This window comes from Cupressus sempervirens, chromosome 4 (genome assembly GCF_028749045.1).
Source record: "Cupressus sempervirens isolate cs-2001-9-10 chromosome 4, ASM2874904v1, whole genome shotgun sequence".
NCBI classification, from domain to species: Eukaryota; Viridiplantae; Streptophyta; class Pinopsida; order Cupressales; family Cupressaceae; genus Cupressus; species Cupressus sempervirens.
The window spans coordinates 323,195,835-323,214,342 of NC_143121.1; the positions used below are offsets into that span (position 1 = coordinate 323,195,835).

Below are 18,508 nucleotides of genomic sequence, written 5' to 3' on the forward strand. Positions count from 1 at the left end.
GAGGTGAAACAACACAACATCAAGAACAATTCAAGCATACACCCCAACTCGATTTTACACAATAGGTCCAAGCATAGAACTTGTCTAGGGGGGAGGTGGATTTTCCCAATGGGAGATGTCAATCACCATACCATAACATAGCCCTTTCGAGGCTAAACATCAAGAACTTTCGTTCTTCTACAAGGCCCTTTCAAGGCTATTACCACAAGGATTTTCATTCCTTTTCATATAAGGAATTCACAATATCAAACAAGGTATGTGATGACAAGTAGGGGCCCATACACCCTACCCTCTTTCCCTCCTCTCACAGTGAGAGGAGACTCTACACCATTGAGGTCCAACTAAGGCCCTTCCCCCGTACATGGCCACTTCTTCCCTATCCAAGGGTGAGTAATGCCAAAACAATCCCCATCAAATCCCCTCAAAACAAAACATCAAGACAAGCATAAGAATAACATTAAGAACAAGTTAAAATCCCTCCCAATCAACCCCAACACAAAAGCAAGCAATACGAAGAACAACACAATGCCTTATGCATGATTCAAGCATGAACAACACGAGGAAACAATTCAAAAGAGTGAAGAACTCCTACCTTCACAAAAAGTTATGGAAAAATGGTAGGTTGAGAAGAGCTTTTCCTTTTCTTCCTTTAATCTTTCAAACTTTCTCCAAGACTAGAGATTGGGTAACAACCCCAAAACTACTCCAAAATGCCTCTAAGTATGATCCTTAACTCAACTAGACTTCAAGTAACTCAAGATGGAGTTTGAGTCACTAACTCATGTAGGATACAATCAATTTTTTCAATCAACCAAAAGTAGGGTTTTTGAGTGACTCTAAAAGTCAACCAAGGAGGCTAAGGGGGTGGAAAGTACTCCCCACCCATACCTTTACCCCTAGGGCACTTAAATTTAATGTTTTTAAGCCTTAAAAAATTAATAGGAACAAACAAAGGCTAGGGGGATAGTAAGACCAATTAACAACCTTCAAAGAAAGACAAGCAAATTAGCACAAATAGCAAGGGGTTTAGTTTCGTCTTTCCATTGGGTTCCCCAGTTAAATATCCTACACACTAATTGCACACATCAATAGTTCAAGAAATCACATGCATATATGTAAATTACATATCAGGGAAATTATGTAAATTTAAAACATCCATCTTTCTAATAATCAATCATTTATCTCATTCTATTCATATTTAATCATCTGACTTACATAATCAATATAACATAACCTATTCGTTAATTCATATTAACGCACCATAAAAATCATCGTTAGGCATGCATACAGCTTTAAATCATCATAACAACATCAAATAAAGAATACAGAACTATCTAAAGTGTAAAACTTTATCATTAGGATACTGAAATCAACACCCTTATCATTAAGTGAAAATGCCTCATAGTATCATTAGTGAAATTCCAATGTTTCAACAGTTGAGTTAATGTAGAAGTTCTCGAATCACTGAGTATTTAAAACATGGATGTATCAACTACTCTTAATTTCATTAGGACCTTCACAACAAAAAGCATTACTTCAGATCCATTCAAATCTCCTAGAATAGATTTAACAAGAAAATTCATATTTAATAATTACATACGATGAGGGTCCTTACAACTTATCAAAAGCTTTATTGATAGATTGCAAATAAAAATGAGAAGTAAATGAAGAAAACATAAAGAAATGTTTAAAATGAAAAATCTATTTTATAACATAAGTCATATTTTTTAATTAAAAAATTTATACATCTTGCAACGAGGACACTTTAAATGCTTAATAGAGAAGAGGGTTTTATATTTTATTAATTATATTTAATATAAAAAATTAATTAATTTTATATTTTTCTATTTCTCAATTAAATTTTTATTTTTTTTGAAATTTAATTTATGTTTCATTTAAAAATTAAAAGAATACAACTTTACTTGATATATAATTTGGGAAAAAAATGAATAATAAAATAATAATGTTTCTTTAAAAAGATGATAAACTTAATATTTCTTAAATGTTATTTAATTTTTAAAAGAATACAACTTTACTTGATATATAATTTGGGAAAAAAATGAATAATAAAATAATAATGTTTCTTTAAAAAGATGATAAAATTAATATTTCTTAAATGTTATTAATAAAATAGATAGATTTTATTGGAATCTAGATTTGAATTTTAAAAATTATTGATAACTTTTAAAAAATTAAAATGTATTAATAAATATATTTTTTTATTGTTAAAATAATATGAGAAAATTGTCCTTTACTAATTGACCTTAGTAGCAATATTTTGAAATTTAAAACTTTTAATACTGGATTTGATGATTTCACAGAACTATTTATTAAAATCTTGACTAATAGAATGTAAGGAAAAATGGACGTAAATGAAGAAAGCATAAAGCAATGCTTAAAATGGAAAATATCTTTTATAACAAAAGTAATATTTTTTGTTGAAAATTTTATGCAACTTGCAACTAAGACACTTGAAATGCTTAATAGAGGAAGAGGGTTTTTTTTTTGATTAATCTATATTTAATAAACAAAATCTTTTCTTTTATATTTTTCTATTTATTAATTATAAATTTTAAAAAATATTTTTTTTTCAAAACCAATTTATGTTTCATTTAAAAATTAAAAGAATACAACTTTACTTGATATATAATTTGAAAAAAAAAGGAATAATAAAATAATTATATTTATTTAAAAATATGAGAAACTTAATATTTTTTAAATGTTATTAATAATATAAATAGATTTTATTGAAATCTAGATTTGAATTTTAAAAATTATTTAAAAATTATTGATAACTTTAACAAAATTAAAATGTTTTAATAAATATATTTTTATAGTTAAAATATATAAATATTCTATTATGATCAAGATTTCAATTTTGAATTCATTAGAAAAATATTTTTAAAAAATCCTCATAGATTATTGTTAAAATTTAGAAAGATTATGTTGAAATAAAAAATATATTTTGAAATTAATTTTAGAAATGTGATGACTCATTTTTAATTATTTTAAAAATAGAATCAAGTTTAATTTATAGAATAATTTTTGACTTGTATGTCAAGAAGAAAAATATAATAGTAATTTTTTTGAAATGTATATAATATGAAAAAAAAAAAAAAATTACAACTAAAATGATGCCCTATCTAACAAGTAAAAGTACTAAATAATATTTTATTTAAATATGTGTAACAGAGAATATAAATTTTAAATTATGTTTATAGGGTACTCAAATTAAGGCTAAAATTATGATTATGATTATTATTAATCTTAAATGATAAAGTATGACTTTAAAAATCATAATCCTAACACTATACCCTTATCCTAAGTGATAACCCTAATACAAACCCTAACCTTAAACATAATTCTAACAATGATATAAACACATATCCTAACCCTATTCGTACCCATATTGCTAAATACTAGATGCTAAACCCTAACCCCAACTCTTAATGACAATCCATGATCATAATTGCTAAATTATGACCTTAATTACTAACCCTAATACAAATCTTCCTATCCTTAACCATCATACCAAGAATTATGTAAACTTATAGTCTAACCCTAATTCTATACATAAACCTAAACTCATGACTAGCCATTTGTGCAAAGTTCTACCTATTGAATTTATATTAGATTTGATATCAAAAATTCAAGTCTAAGTTTAGGTTTTGGATTTTCTCTTTATATCAAGATTTGAACCTACTAAATATAGAGTTTCTCTTTATTATTTTTCTAACTTATATTGACTTTCTTAACTCTTTATTAATATTTAAATAATAATAGTATTTACAACTGTATTGAAAGGTTAATACCAATTAAAGTGATTTAATGTAAAATTATGTCAATTAAATACAGAGGATAAGATATTTGGATGATACAAGTTAACTAAATGTTATAAATAGTAACACATATCATCACATTTTTAAAAACGCGTACTTAATCAACTCAAGGAAACAACATAATAGAGTACAGTTGACTAATTTTTAAATTCAAACATTACCAAGATGGTGGTCAATTCTACATCTATATGGTTGAGTTCATGGCCACAAAAATGATCCTAGGAGGACAAAATGGTTGATTTAGGTGGATATGAACTATACTAGGGTTGATGTATATATTTGTGTAATTAATTGACTAATATCCAACTATTTACAATACTTATATCAATAAGTTTGGGCTAAATATGTCAAATTCATGTGTGTGTAGGGAGAGACAAAGGGTATGTGAATGAGCCAAACTCAACATTATTTGCATATGTATACATATATAGATCATCTTTGAAAGTAGGAACAAGAGTACCTAAGAATTTGCATGGATATGCAAATTTTAACTTATCAATAATATAATATTTTTCAATAATAATTTTCTCTCAAAATTTCATAACATTTTTTATAGCCAATCTAAAATAAAATTGTTACAAATGTCTTTGGAAATAATATCCACATGAAACCTAGACATGTATATTGGGTTAATGTTACAATTTCACTTCCACTCATGCATTCTCAAAGTTTTATTCTTTTTCACTTTGATATTTTGAAACTCAAACTATTATATTTAATGACATGTTCAAGTCTATTCCTTTGACCAAAATCTCAATATTAATTATGTTACATTTTCATCCCCATCAAATATATCACTTATATCGGCTCATCATTGCATGTACAAAAATGTGCAATTGCTAGTTTAAAAATTTGTAAATATATGAACTTAGAAACTTGTTTCTTTTATTTGAGACTTTTGTATATGTTACTAATTTAGTAATTTATAAATTTAAGCTTTTGATAGGGAATTTTGCATATATTGCTAATTAATATTTACTATGTTCTAATTTATAAAATATTGAAACTTAAAATGATCTATTCAATTATCTGAAAAAGAAAAATTGACAATCAACTTTTCTCTTGAAACGTAAAATGTGGTAAGAAAAAAATTTAGTTGTCATGAAAAATTCATATGACAGGTAGGGGCGGCCATCAAATTCCAAGCCTCGAGCATATTGTTTCAAAATTTTCCTCTCCTTTTGCAACTTGAAGAAAGTTGGAATATATCTCTAATAAAACTGCAAATCCATTTTATGCAGGCCCTTTCATTGCACTTAAGTCGAGATTCATCATTCCATGACTCATACCACTCATAATTTTGTCTGCAAGAGTCAGAGTTTCTCAAGGCCCGTTTGGTTGCTGAAATAGGAATTAAAAGTTAGTATAGAAAAATGGAATGAGAATGGAAATGGGGAATGAGAATAGAAAAGGGCAATTCCAATCCTATTTGGTTCACTTGGAATTCGATTGGGAATATTTTAATCCATTGTTTGGTTGTATGAATAGGAATAAGGTAAAGTTTTGTATTTTTAAAAATATTTTCCTTAAAACTTTTTTGTTTTAATTTATTATGTTTTGGTGATGGATGAGTGGGAATTGGTTTCATTGAAAGGAGTGACAAAAGTTGAGAGAATGGGCACTGATCGTAGACTAGTTTCCACTAGGCCTTCCATGCCCTAGCTCGTCCGACTCTATTGACCTAGGCATTAGTGGTGGAAGGATGTTCGCTCTGCTGACCTATGCTTTAGTGGTGAGAGACTGTTGGTTTTGTTCGTTGGTGGTTTTCAATTGGCCGTGTGTGGGGTTTTTTTTGGGTAGTAGAGGCTCTTCAGACCCACAGATGGTTTATTTGTCTTCAAGTTGCATTGTGTGCTGGCCTCAGTGGGAGCTAAGGTGCTTAGAGTTTGTGGGGATTTTGCCCTGATCTATCCTTATTTTTTTGTATTTTGGTTTGGGGTGAATGGGAGATTGGGGTTTCCCCTCCTCTCAAATTCCTGCTAGTGATGCAGAGATGGGGGAACCATCTTCTTCACTGCATGTCAATAATAATGACTTGAATGGTAAAACTTAATCAAGGGATGGTGTATTCCCTCCAATAGGAGTGCGTCGAGTAAATAAAATTAATGGATGTTTGCAGAGAGCCGAGGATTGGCCAATTTTGATTATCCAACCTGAGCAAGTCTTATAAGATGTTGAATACTAGAGTAATCATGCCCTTAACTATAACTTTTTGGGTCTTCACCTTTCCTTGCCTGTACTAGAATCATGGGCTTGTCAGATGTGGAATCCAGAAGGAGATATGGAGATTCTATTAGCAGCTAATAACTACTTTACGAATATCTTTTCAACTATGATAGATAGGAATAAGACATTTGAGGGTGGCCCTTATTTCTTCAATCAAGTGGGGCTTTTCATCAAGCCCTGGCACATGGGTTTCAACTCGGCCAAAGAAATCCCCTCTCGGGTTATGGTGTGGGTCTGCTTATCAAGGATTCTTTTGGAATTCTGGAGGGAAGATATTCTTCACTCAATCTTGCTGCTTCTTGGAAAACCTGAGGGTTCAGCTGCACAGATGAAAGATCGTAAGGTAATTTTTTTTTCTTGTATTTGTGTAGAAATTGATTTAAATAACTCGTTGCCAGATTCTATGAAAATTTTCATGGGATCATTTTCTTGGATCCAACAGCTAGATTACGAGACCCTACCATTCAGATGCAAAATTTTCCATGAATATGGGCATTTACAACACAATTGCCCCAAGAACAAGTCCCCCTCCTTGGCCGCTCCTAGACCCCTTGGGGAGGACAAAGGGAAAGCTACTTCATCTATTGGACCTATTGATAGTGACGGGTTTACTTAGGTCGAGTGTCGTAGCAAAGGAAAAGGAAAGAAGAGAACTTGGATGGATAGGCAGATGGATGACACATTTAACAAGTTTGATACTCTTGGGGATTTGGTACAAGAAGAGGGTGCCCTAGTTGAGCTTCTTTCTGAAACCAAGGGGCTTCAACAGATTCAAGTTGGGGATACACAAAGGGAGGATTAGACTCTAAATGTAGGGGAACAACAAGCTAGACAGTTGGATATTGATTTGCCTCTTCTTGTTCAAGATATTGGAGATATTGATGAGACACAGGGTTTGATGGGTCCTATCTTGGAGGCTTTTGTCCCCAGTAAGCCCAAGGGGACCCTAGATTCTGCAAAGGGTAATAAGGATCCTCTTGTCTTAGGCATATAGCAAAAATCTTTCAAAAGGGGGCTGTTGATAAATCATCAAAGAGTGTTAGGAAGACTGATTAGGAGAAGGTGAAGATAATGGGGTAAAAATTTGGCTAAGTCTAGGTCTATGAAACCCATTGATTCTCCTTTCTCTCACCCCCATAAATGATTGTGTTATCATGGAATGTAAGGGGATTGAATAGCATCCCTAGATAAAAGGTTGTTTGCAGGTTAATTGAGTCTTAGACTCTGGATGTGATTTTTATACAAGAAACTAAGCTTAGAATGGAGGGGTTGGCTAACTATGCTTCACATATCTAGCCCCAGGGATCTTGGCAAGCAGTAGATGCCCTAAATAGTTTCGGGGGGGGAGAGGGGTGGCTTGTTTCTAGGACCCTAGAAAAGTTTCCCCCTTATGGTGGATCTCCAGCCAGTTCTCCATCTCTTTGGTTGCTTCTAGTTTTGATATTGGAGAGAGGTTTCTTTTATCCAATATATATGCTCCTACTAATTTTTTAAGGAAATCATAGTAATGGGCTCATATAAAATTCATCCAATCCTTGGACCCCTTACTCCTATGGATTATGGCTGGGGATTTTAATGTTGTCACTAGTCTGGAGGAAAAATGAGGTGGGCTAGCTAGGCTTGACCCATCTTCAAATTTGCTCATGGATATGATTGGCTCCTTGAATCTCATTGATGTGAAGTCAACCAATGGCATCTTTACATGGAATAATCAGAGATGTGGGGGTGAGGCTATTTCAAAAAGGCTTGACAGATTTTTGGTTTCCTGCTATTGGATGAACAACAGATGGATCACCAATTCCAAAATTCTTGACTGGAGGGGCTCTGACCACTGGCCTATCAAGCTATCCATCACCTCATATAGTATTACCAAATGTCCCTCCTTTGAATTTTAGTTGATGCAACTTAGAGACTTGTCTTTACCTGACCTTATGGTGGATTGGTGGTATGAGGGAAAGCCTGCCCATGGAACGACTATGTATACTTTTAGTAAGAGGCTTCAACATGTAAAGTACAGGCTCAAGAGATGGAATAAACATCATTTAGGGAACCTCCATGTTCAAAAGGTTGCTGCTCAAACCAAGCTGGATAACATTACCTGTTAGATTAGAGATCATGGGTTGACTTCTGATTTGAGTAAAGTTGAGTCCTTGGCTCTAAAGGGATTGGAGAAATGGGAGCTTCGGGAGGAGATCTTCTAGAGGAAAAAATCATGTGTTGATTGGCTATAGGTAGGGGATAGGACCACTACTTTCTTCCACAACTTGGTGAAGGCTAGGAGACAGGGTAATTCTTTCTCCTCTCTTGTCTCATCTAATGGGGACCAGATCTCATCCTATGGAGAAATTTCTAGGGAAGTAGTCAATTATTTTTCTAATCTTTTTACTAAGGAATTTCTTCCCACTGAGACTGAAGAACAGGCCATTTTGGACTATATCCCCCTCTTGGTCTTTGCTAAGATGAATGAGGCTCTCTTAAGCCCTATCTAGTTACCAGAACTGGGGAAAGTTGTTTTTAATATGAAAAACGGCAAGGCCCCTGGTCCAAATGGCTTTCCAATTGAATTTTTCCAAGAATTTTGGGAAATAATAAAGTTTGATCTCCTTGAAGTGGTTAAGGAATCTCATAGAAATAAATAGATGTTGAAGTCTTTGAATTATACTTTCTTGGCTCTTATTCCAAAGAAGGAAGAGGCTAATAGGTTGGATCAATTCAAGCCTATAGTGTTATGTAATGTTCCCTGTAAGATTATTACCAAACTAATTGTTGAAAGGCTCAAACCATTCCTAGGTTCTTTGATCTCTACTAAGAAGGGTGGTTTTATTAAAGGTAGACAGATTGTGGATGAGATTGTGATAGCAATGGAAGTGATTCACTCTATGGTGACATCCAAGGAGAAATCTATGTTTATTAAAATCGACATGGCTAAAGCTTATGATTGGGTGAGTTGGTATTTCCTATAGAAAATTATTTTGGCCTTTGGTTTTGATGAGGAGTGGGTGATTTGGGTTCTAAGCTATGTGACCTCCTCCTCCTTCTTAGTTCTCATTAATGGCAAACCATCTGATTTGTTTGGGGCTTCTCAGGGACTTCGGCAAGGGGATCCTTTATCTCCCTATTTATTCATCATCATGGCAGAGGGTCTTGGTAGATATTTAAAATCACAAGTGAGGCAGGGTCTTATCCAAGGTTGGAGCTGGAATAATAACCTTCCCTCCTACTCTCATCTCCAAATTGTGGATGATACTGGGTTAATGGGCATGGCAAGAATCAGTGAGGCAGTGAATTCCAAGCGAGCTTTGGATACCTATTTGAAATCCTCAAGGCAGTGTATTAATGATGATAAGTCTTCTATTTATTTCTTTAACACTCCTTGACTTATTTAGAATAGGATTGCAAGGATTCTTAGATTTCAAATCAGATCTCTTCCTTTGATTTACCTTGGGGTTCCCCTGGTCTTGGGTTCTCAACAAAGAGACTACTAGCAGGGGATTTTAGATAAATTCTAGAATAAGGTTAGTCATTGGACTTATAGATAGTTATCTTTAGCTAGGACAATGGTTCTCCTTAAGTTTGTGGTGCAGTCTCTCCCTATTTATAGATGTTGTGTTCAGGTTTCTTCTTCCAACTTTGTGAGACATTTTGATGCTTTATCTAGGTAATTTCTTTGGTCTAGCAGCCTCCTATCCTCGAAATGGAGCCTTGTTAAGTGGGAGTCTATGTGTAGGCTGAAGCATGCCAAGGGCCTTGGTTTTAGGTCGACAGCTCTTGTTGTCTTCGCTTTGGCTACTAAGTTGTATTGGAGATTGTGTAAATGTTAGGATCATGATTGGGTCAAGATTCTTGCCCACAAGTATTTTTCGAGTGTCGACTACTTTGATGTGCCAAGGCTTACTCTTACGGGTAAAGGTTCCTGTATTTGGGACACTCTTAAGAAGGGTGCTCAACTTATTAAGGAGGGCCTCTTCTAGATTTGTAATAGTGGTTCTAATGACCTATTCTAGCAGGACTCTTGGGACAACCATCCTCCCATTCTCTCTAGCTTCCCCCAGCTTCAGAATCTTTGCCACAGTTTTACTAATGCTGGATGGTTTATAGCAGAGCACTTTAAGATGGTCAAGCATCTAGGTCAGGTGGAGGTGACTTGCTAGAAGGACCCTTAGGAGTGGCCTACAGGTGGCTCTAATGAGGACCGTACTATTCTTACTAAAACTTTGGAAAGTAGGTTTTCTAGCTCTCTTCGTGAGCGTGATGTCTTGGCCTAAAGTCCTAGGCTGAAAGGCAAGTTTACTATGGCTCAAGGCTATGTTATGCTTGATAGGAACCTTCATGGTCCAAATGAGGTGAATTGGTGGAAGAGGGTTTGGTTTCACCTTTCTTGGCTAAAATGTAATTTTTTCATATGGTTGCTAGCTCAGAACAAATGCCTCACTTGGGAGAATCTTCGCAAATGTGGTTTTTAGGGACCTTCTATCTACTTTCTACGTTTGAACAATGAGGAAAGTACTTCTCACTTATTTTTTCTTTGCCCTTATTCAGGAGAGATATGGCATAGATGGTGGGAGGTTTGGTGGCATGGTTGTGTTCATATGTCATCTTAATTTGACTTTTGGGAGAGTTTGGGCAGATCTCTAGCGAAGACTTCTTTCTTTTGGGTTGCCTAGATGGTTGGGCTGGCTCTAATTCTTTGGAACCTTTGGCTAGAGTGGAACCACAAGAATTTGTGTGACTCCAAGTTAGAAAGTTTGCATCTATGGGGGATTATTCTTAGAAAGCTTTAGGAGACCATCTTTGCTAAGTGTGATATGTTTGAAAGTATTGATCTTGGTGATGTTGCTACTATGCAAAATTTGAATTTGGAAGATAGTAGACAGGGTGGCTACCTTGGAAATAGATCTCGCCATGGCAAGAAAAGGGTTTGTCGGGATGGTAGATGGGCTCCCCCCCGGCTAAGACTTTGAAGATTAATACAGATTATTCTTCTTGTGGGAACCCTAGTCATGCTGGTATTGGGGGCATAGGGAGAGACAAGGATGGAGGTATGGTTTTTCTCTTCTCTATCTACAAAGGTCAATAATCTAACAATCTGATGGAAGCCCTTGCTATTAAGACTGCGGTTGAGAGAGGTTGTTCTTTAGGCTAGAAGAGGATCATTTGTGACTCTGCTTCTCAAATTGTTGTGGACATGTTAAATAGTCAAAGCTTGGAGAATGTTAATTGGTAGTTAGCTATGTTGGTCAGACAAACTTTAAGTCTCTATACTTCTTTGGACTCTGTCTCCTTTCATCATATTCCTAAAGAATGAAACAGAGTGGCTGACTATTTGGCAAAGTGGGCTTCAAAGAATGTGGATGGATGGAATATTAGTGGGAGGGATGAGTTACCTGCCGAGTTTAGTGAGATTGTTGAGCAACTGTTATAGGGTGACATGAATATGCAGTGTTGTTGTGGGCCGAGTGCCTTTGCTTTGTACTTTGATTTTGGTTGAATAAATTTTTACCCCCTCTTTTTTCAATTTATTATTTTTTGGTTAAATTTTTCAATAATAGTAAAAAGGTTAATTTATTTTCATTTTTTATTTTATTAATTGAAGTTAATGAGAAATATAATTTATTTCATTTTTTTAAACAAATAGATATAATAAAATTTTTATTTTCTTTTTTAAATTAAATTTTTATAAATCAAATTGGGAATAGGATTTGCCTATTCCAATAACAACTATTTTTTTGGAATGGATATATGCTCATTTTAGGGGCAAAATTAGAATATGTATACCTATTCCCTATTCCGATTTAGGGTACCAAACAAAAAATACATTTTCTATTCCAATTTTCCTATTACTATTCCAACAACCAAACGAACCCTTAATTATAGTCAGAGTCACTTAATTATTGCTCAGGTATGACTTTGATTCAACTTCATTTTTCACAATATGTTTTCATTTCAAAAATTCACTCAAAGTAAATGATAGTTTATGCTTCTATGGTAGGATGTAATGCTTTCAATCTTGATTTTATAGTTTATCTCCTTTGCTTTTCAATACTAGGTCTTACTTTCCTTAGCTTTTCAGTTATGTTTTGCATTGTGAACAAAGTATCTGTACCACCATCATTTAACGTAAAAGACAAGAAGGATTCTTGTTTCCAAAATTTCCATAATAGGTTTACAAAATTTATTTGCATGTACTTTTGCTCCCAGAACATACTCTTTTATAACTCTACTTCAACAATGATTAGGAAACCAGACATGTAATCGAAAGTCTAAAGACTATACCAAAATCAACAACTAAAAATTTACAAAGATATAAAATCCATTATAGAAAAATATGAACCCCAAAGCGCAAAAGCTAACCAATCCAACATTGAGCGTCCAATTTATTTGCTCTCTTCACTAACATTTATTTGGATCTTATACTTCAGATGGCTCCAATGCCACAGTATAGAGCCCTGAAGATGACATGACCTGGCAACTTAAGAAAATTTCAAATCCGAATCATCCTCGCCACATATCTGATCTGTCCGACTGCTAATTCAAATGCATTATTAATGGAGTATATGGTTGTTGGTATCTAGTGCTACTTATTTACAAGTATGAAATAAAAGTATATTAATCTGCTAAGTTCACTGGTTTCAGGTTAATCAGGAGTTTGAAGAACAGTAACAAAGCCTAAATAAGTTGCAGAACAGAGGAGATGCATATGAATCTTTACATACCATCGCGGGATAGAAATGCATCTAGCCACCAAATTTAGATGAAATACATCATGTTCCTTCACAATCAAATGGAATGTGATCAATTTTTACAATATTAATGCTAGAATGAACAATAGTGTGAGCGTTGAGACTTGTATATATGAGTCAGAAGCATTTAAACATTAACCTTGAACAGGTCATTATCGAACTCTATATTGTTTAAGGATTGTTTGAATTAACTAACAAATCGTTACAGCAATCCTTTTAACTTGTTAAGCATTGTGGGAGCCCACAAGATAAGTTTTGATGATGGTATTGACTAAGAAGCCCTCAAAGTAACACTTTTATCCCAAGTTTCCTCGATTTCAACTCTCATGAATAATTGCACTTTGTTTGGTGAAAGTTTTCCCATAGTCTTACAGTAGTTCTTATTGATTGGTGTTTATTCTGAGATCTGCAACTACTTCTATTCTACTTTATTAATTCAGATTACCATCTTACAGAAACAATGTTGTTATATGGGTTGATCCAACAGTTGAAACTAAAACTCGTATGGAACTGATTTATTTGTGCGAATAGTGCCCAGAGTACCTATTTAAAGAAATCCTAGCTTTACATTGTAGGTATGGCTTTTATGAGTATGCCAGACTATAGGATAATTTTTTGCTCTTGATTTGTTATAATAATTCATTATATCAAGTGCAAAATGTACGCAGATTGGCAAGTTCAGGGCCTAAGAGTTACCTTTACGTTTAACTATGTTCATAGTTAGGTTTGTACATGCCATCTAAACAATTAGGTACAAGAAGATGCCTTGTACTTCCTGTGATTCCTAACACGAAGACCTCAAGGCAGTCCAAGGAGAAGCACAAACCATTCCTTTCTGGTTATCCATTCGATTCTTTTTGTATGCACCATTCCATTTGATGCAAGGAAGGATGGGGAAAATTAGGGCTAATGGCACACCTAGCTCTCCGAACCACCCTGCAAGAGTTAACACAAAAGAAGCAAAAACAAAGAACAACAACCAAAGGAGGAAGAAGAATGAAATACTTTTATTGATTCATCAAAATATCTTTGTACATGCTCAATTGTAAGGCCTTCTGGGTTATAGTCAAATACAAACACATTCACATTCAAAGATCCAATAGCAAGTTCACAGTTTCCAGTTCTGCTTTGCAATCCTTTCTCCCACTCCCTAATCTGCCTAGTTCTAAGCCTAAACACTCTATTTATATTTGCCAAAATGACTTACATATCATTTTAGAACATGAAGATGCCACAAGTTAGCTCTCAACAAATGTTAAATGAAAATAAACCAAAATTGAATGCACAAGTCAAACTGCATTAGCAATTAACTTTCTAGAAATTGATATCCGAGAAAGATCACAATATCTCCATGCTCTGATTGAGTTAAAACTTGTGCTTCAAACTGATGGTAGATATCTAGGTCCTCTACAAACCCTTAAGTGCACACGGTATGATTTATTAAGGAAAAGTGTGCATCCATTCTGAAAGTCAGGCATAGGAAATTGTCACACAGAACTGCCAGAAGTCGACGTTTCAGAAGAATTGCCATATCTCTCAAATTATAAGGAGTTAGGACTTGCACTCTAGAAAATAGATAGTACTCTAGGTCCTCTTGAATCCCAAAATCTCATAGTCCTTCATTCATTTTGGAAAATTAGTTACACGGTCTGCAACAAGCACCCGAAAATCAAAAAATGCAGTTTCAGCAGAACCAAGTTTCAACAACAAAATAAAAACTCAAAACATGTAGGATAGTAGTGCAACCTAGGATGCTCCTGCATCACCATTTGGCATTAGAGGAACATGATGTGCTTCATCTAAATTTTGTGGCTAGTCGCATTTCTATCTTGCAACTATCAACTTTTTTGAAAAGACAATTGTCGATTGCCCTCGGAGCAATAACAACATTGTGGTACTTTTTACACGGCAAGATTAAACTCAAATTCATACAGTAGTAGATCAATTTACTTATTCATAAATTTTGGGGGCATCAGCTTTGTACTTTTCCCTACACAAACTGCAATTGGATTTTGATTTAATAAATGGACCTCTTCTTATGTTTTCATCTTTCTGGTTTTTTGTTCTTACCATCTAAATTGCCTTCAAAATCAAACTTCAATCGGTGGTGGAGGAAGACACAATTTCTCACCCTCTAGATGATGCAGTCCTAGACACTATGTTCATTGTCCACTCCTACAACATTCGCTAAGCGATTCAAACCATAATTAGGGAGGATCTCTTTTCTATATCCACAAGAAATGTGTTATTTCCTTCAACTCTGGTTTCCATATTCTTGTCTAATTCCAAGAATCTCCTACAGTCAACATCAAGATTGGAAATTATTTCTATTAAGGTGGTTTGACCAAAATACTGGATTGAAAACAAGTTGAAAAGGGTGATGCAGAGCTATAATCTGTGGTCCAACAATGTCTTGGTGGGTGGAATCTTCTCAAGAACCATGCTTATGAAGAACAATGAGGCTATGATGACATTTTGAAGTGTTGTAGAAATCCTTTGAAAAGAATAATCCTCAGTTCCTGACTAAGACCCTACAATTCACAGCACATGCTCTGGGTTATCAGCTGAAAGAGGAGGTGAAGAAAGTAGGATTTTCTCTAATTGATATTTTAGGTATTCCAGTTTTTGAAGCACGAGCAAGATTTGTGAAGACACCTTTGGCTTCCCCAACTCAGTTGGTTAGTGAACCAAGAGCCTGGTTGACTTTGGCTCTTAATGCTTCTAATTCTGCCCACCATGTCTCATAAGAAACTACTTGGCTACCTCACTCGGATGTCACCAAAGAAAATGTCTGGGGTGCGCCATCTTCTACAGGAATTTCCACTGGCATTTTAGATGCTGCTACTAAGGGTCTGAGCTCAGGATGGGAGGTTGCTCCTATAACATGCTCAAATCTTGGATGGGGCTTCTCTGTCAATCCTAGTCTAGCATCCACTCCTGGTATGGGTGCTTCAAGTGAGGATATCGTAGAAAGATAGCATAGAAGTTTTTTTCTATTTTCTTTTGGGCTATTTTCCATACTTTAGGCATGTCATATAAATTGTTGAAAATCTTGACTGAATTCGAGGTCACCATGCCTGCTGTGTGGTGAAAGTGTAAAATTTGACAAATTTCAAAATTTGGATGATATGAGTTTTGTTCATTGATAATTAGCTTTGTTCATCGATATAAAAAGGTTATATATATCGATGTTAGCTATTTGTATATATTGCAATGATGTTGGATTTTTTTTTTGGTTATTTCTCAATTGAGCTCTTGAACCAGTTTTATTATATATGTATATACATACATACATACATACATACATGTATACATATATAGATATATATAGATATATATACATATATGTATATGTATGTATATATAGTATACATGTATATATGTATACATATATATATGTATATACATATATATGTATAAATGTATACATGTATATACATATATATGTATATATGTATACATATATATATATACATTCATATATATACATATATATATATATATGCATGTATATATTATATATGTATGTATGTATGTACACACACACACACACATATAGTGTGGCTCGTCCACTTTTGTGCAAAATAAAATAAAATTAGAACATAAATTCTAATGATCAATAAAATTGAATATTCATTTTTAACTTGGTTTAGATATTCAATTTACTATAGAATAAAGCAAAATGTTCTTTGTTACTAATCAATTATACAATATCATCTGATTGTCCTAACAATAAAATTAATTAAAAGGCTTTAGGTTTCCTTCTCTTATATACCCATTTTAAGAATAAAGATCAAGAATAAAAACATGTCACAAGCTCCTCATGCCATAAATGAAACACTACACATTAAAGTTAAACTTAAGGCAGGAACTTTGGCAATTGTGCTCCTTGTTGTTGTTGTTTTTGTTATTATTATTATTATTTCCTTCCATGAATTCATTAGGTTGTAAAAGTGCACTTAATTCATCAATCAAATTTTAATTTAGGTTATGTTGACACATATTTTTATATTTAATAATCTTATATTTGAATTTGGTTTGTATGATAGAATAAAAAAATTAACTACCATATCATCAATTGTAAAATGTCATAAATAACTCTTTTATCAAATTTTTCAAATTAAATAAAATTAAAAAATATTTAAAATAAAATATTACTCATAAAAAATTACAAATTATTATCTAACCACAAAAAATACAAATTATCATCTATGAACCAATATTGAAAAATGAATTATAAGATGATATGTATGATAATTAATGTTTAATTTATTTTTATAAAATAAATTAAAAATTATATTTGTATTTAATATTATTGTTCTAATAGTTTGAGATTTATATAGTCTTAGTTTTTGAATTGCATAGGAAACTAATTGTTTTAAGAATTCTTACATTTCTCAGCATATCAAGGAAAGGCTATTTAAGTTTGTATTGTTTTCTAGTTCAACACCATAATGTTCTTTTATGAAGGTACTACTTAATAATAATTTAATGAGGACTTCATCTATTTAGAAATGTAGAATGGGAAGATTATATTTAATGAGTTGATTGTCCTATTTAAAGTAATGTAGGAATACGAAACAAGAAGTCTAAAAGGAAAGGTATATGTTTTCATCCCTTCTAGTTTATCATCTTTTATTTTTAATCAGGTAGTTAAATTCATTGATATTACTAATCAATCGAATTGTTAAGGTAATAAGGCAAGAGTGAGATTATCATTTAGCAATGGAAGGGTGCATAGTACAGTGGTTGGTACGGTTCTATGGCAATAGGCCTCTGCTTCCTATTAGAGTAAATAGATATTTCACATCCATTAGATTATGATCCACTCTTTGTATTAACAATAATTTTTTTTTAAAAACTAGGGTATACCCCTTTTATGTTGTAATAATAAAGGACCATGGTCCTGGGCTAGACTGGAGGTTTTCTTCTCCATTCTTTCGTACCAGTGCCACTTTGAACAGAGGTACTTTGATGTAATCTAGTCTTTTCTATTAATTAATATAATCAAGGCTTAGGTCATTTATCGATAAAAATAAATAAAAAATAATATTGATTATTATAAGTATAATAAATTATATTTTTATAATTATCCATTTCATCTAGTTTAATTATATTGAACACTATAACTAATTAAGGTAAATATTGGCCACTACATATCACTTGTCATTTAATATTATAACTACAATCGTCTGGCTATGGTAGGTTGTAACAATATTTTCATAATAAATAACATTAACAGTAGCAGCTGAATGTGAAATCAAATGACTTAGGCAACACAACCTAAGGCTTGATTCCTAGGGTAAAAGTTTTAAATAGTCAAAGCTGACTTATTTTTCCAAGCTTAATTTCTTCCTTAGTGTGTGATGTTTAATTTGTTAGAATATTTAGAATAATTGAGGGGGGTGGAGGGGTAAACTAGTTATCCGAGCTCAAATTGTACCAATTGAACAAACAAAAACTTAAATAACTTTAACTCTCATCATTCAATTACTTAGTCTCTACTGTGAACTATTAGCAATATCAACTAGCTATCCACTATCATAAATATAACATACTTGCAAAATGTAAACATTAATCAGTAAAACACCATAATAACATCTACACAAGTTTGACACTAGCATTTAATGTGGAAACCCAATTCAAAAAAAAGCACCATCAACATGTCACTAATTTTCACTCTTCTGAAGTAAGCTCTATTTG

The 18,508-nt window shown here is 33.1% G+C and overlaps 1 protein-coding gene across 1 annotated transcript; it reads left to right on the forward strand.

Annotated features, from left to right (window-relative positions):
- Positions 1 to 5,781: 5,781 nt before the first annotated feature.
- On the forward strand, positions 5,782 to 6,681 carry LOC149561336 (uncharacterized). The gene is made up of 3 exons (XM_089827801.1): positions 5,782 to 5,881; positions 6,083 to 6,408; positions 6,508 to 6,681. The coding sequence occupies exons 1-3, from the start codon at positions 5,782 to 5,784 to the stop codon at positions 6,679 to 6,681; spliced, it is 600 nt and encodes a 199-aa protein (XP_089683927.1).
- The last annotated feature ends 11,827 nt before the right edge of the window (positions 6,682 to 18,508 follow it).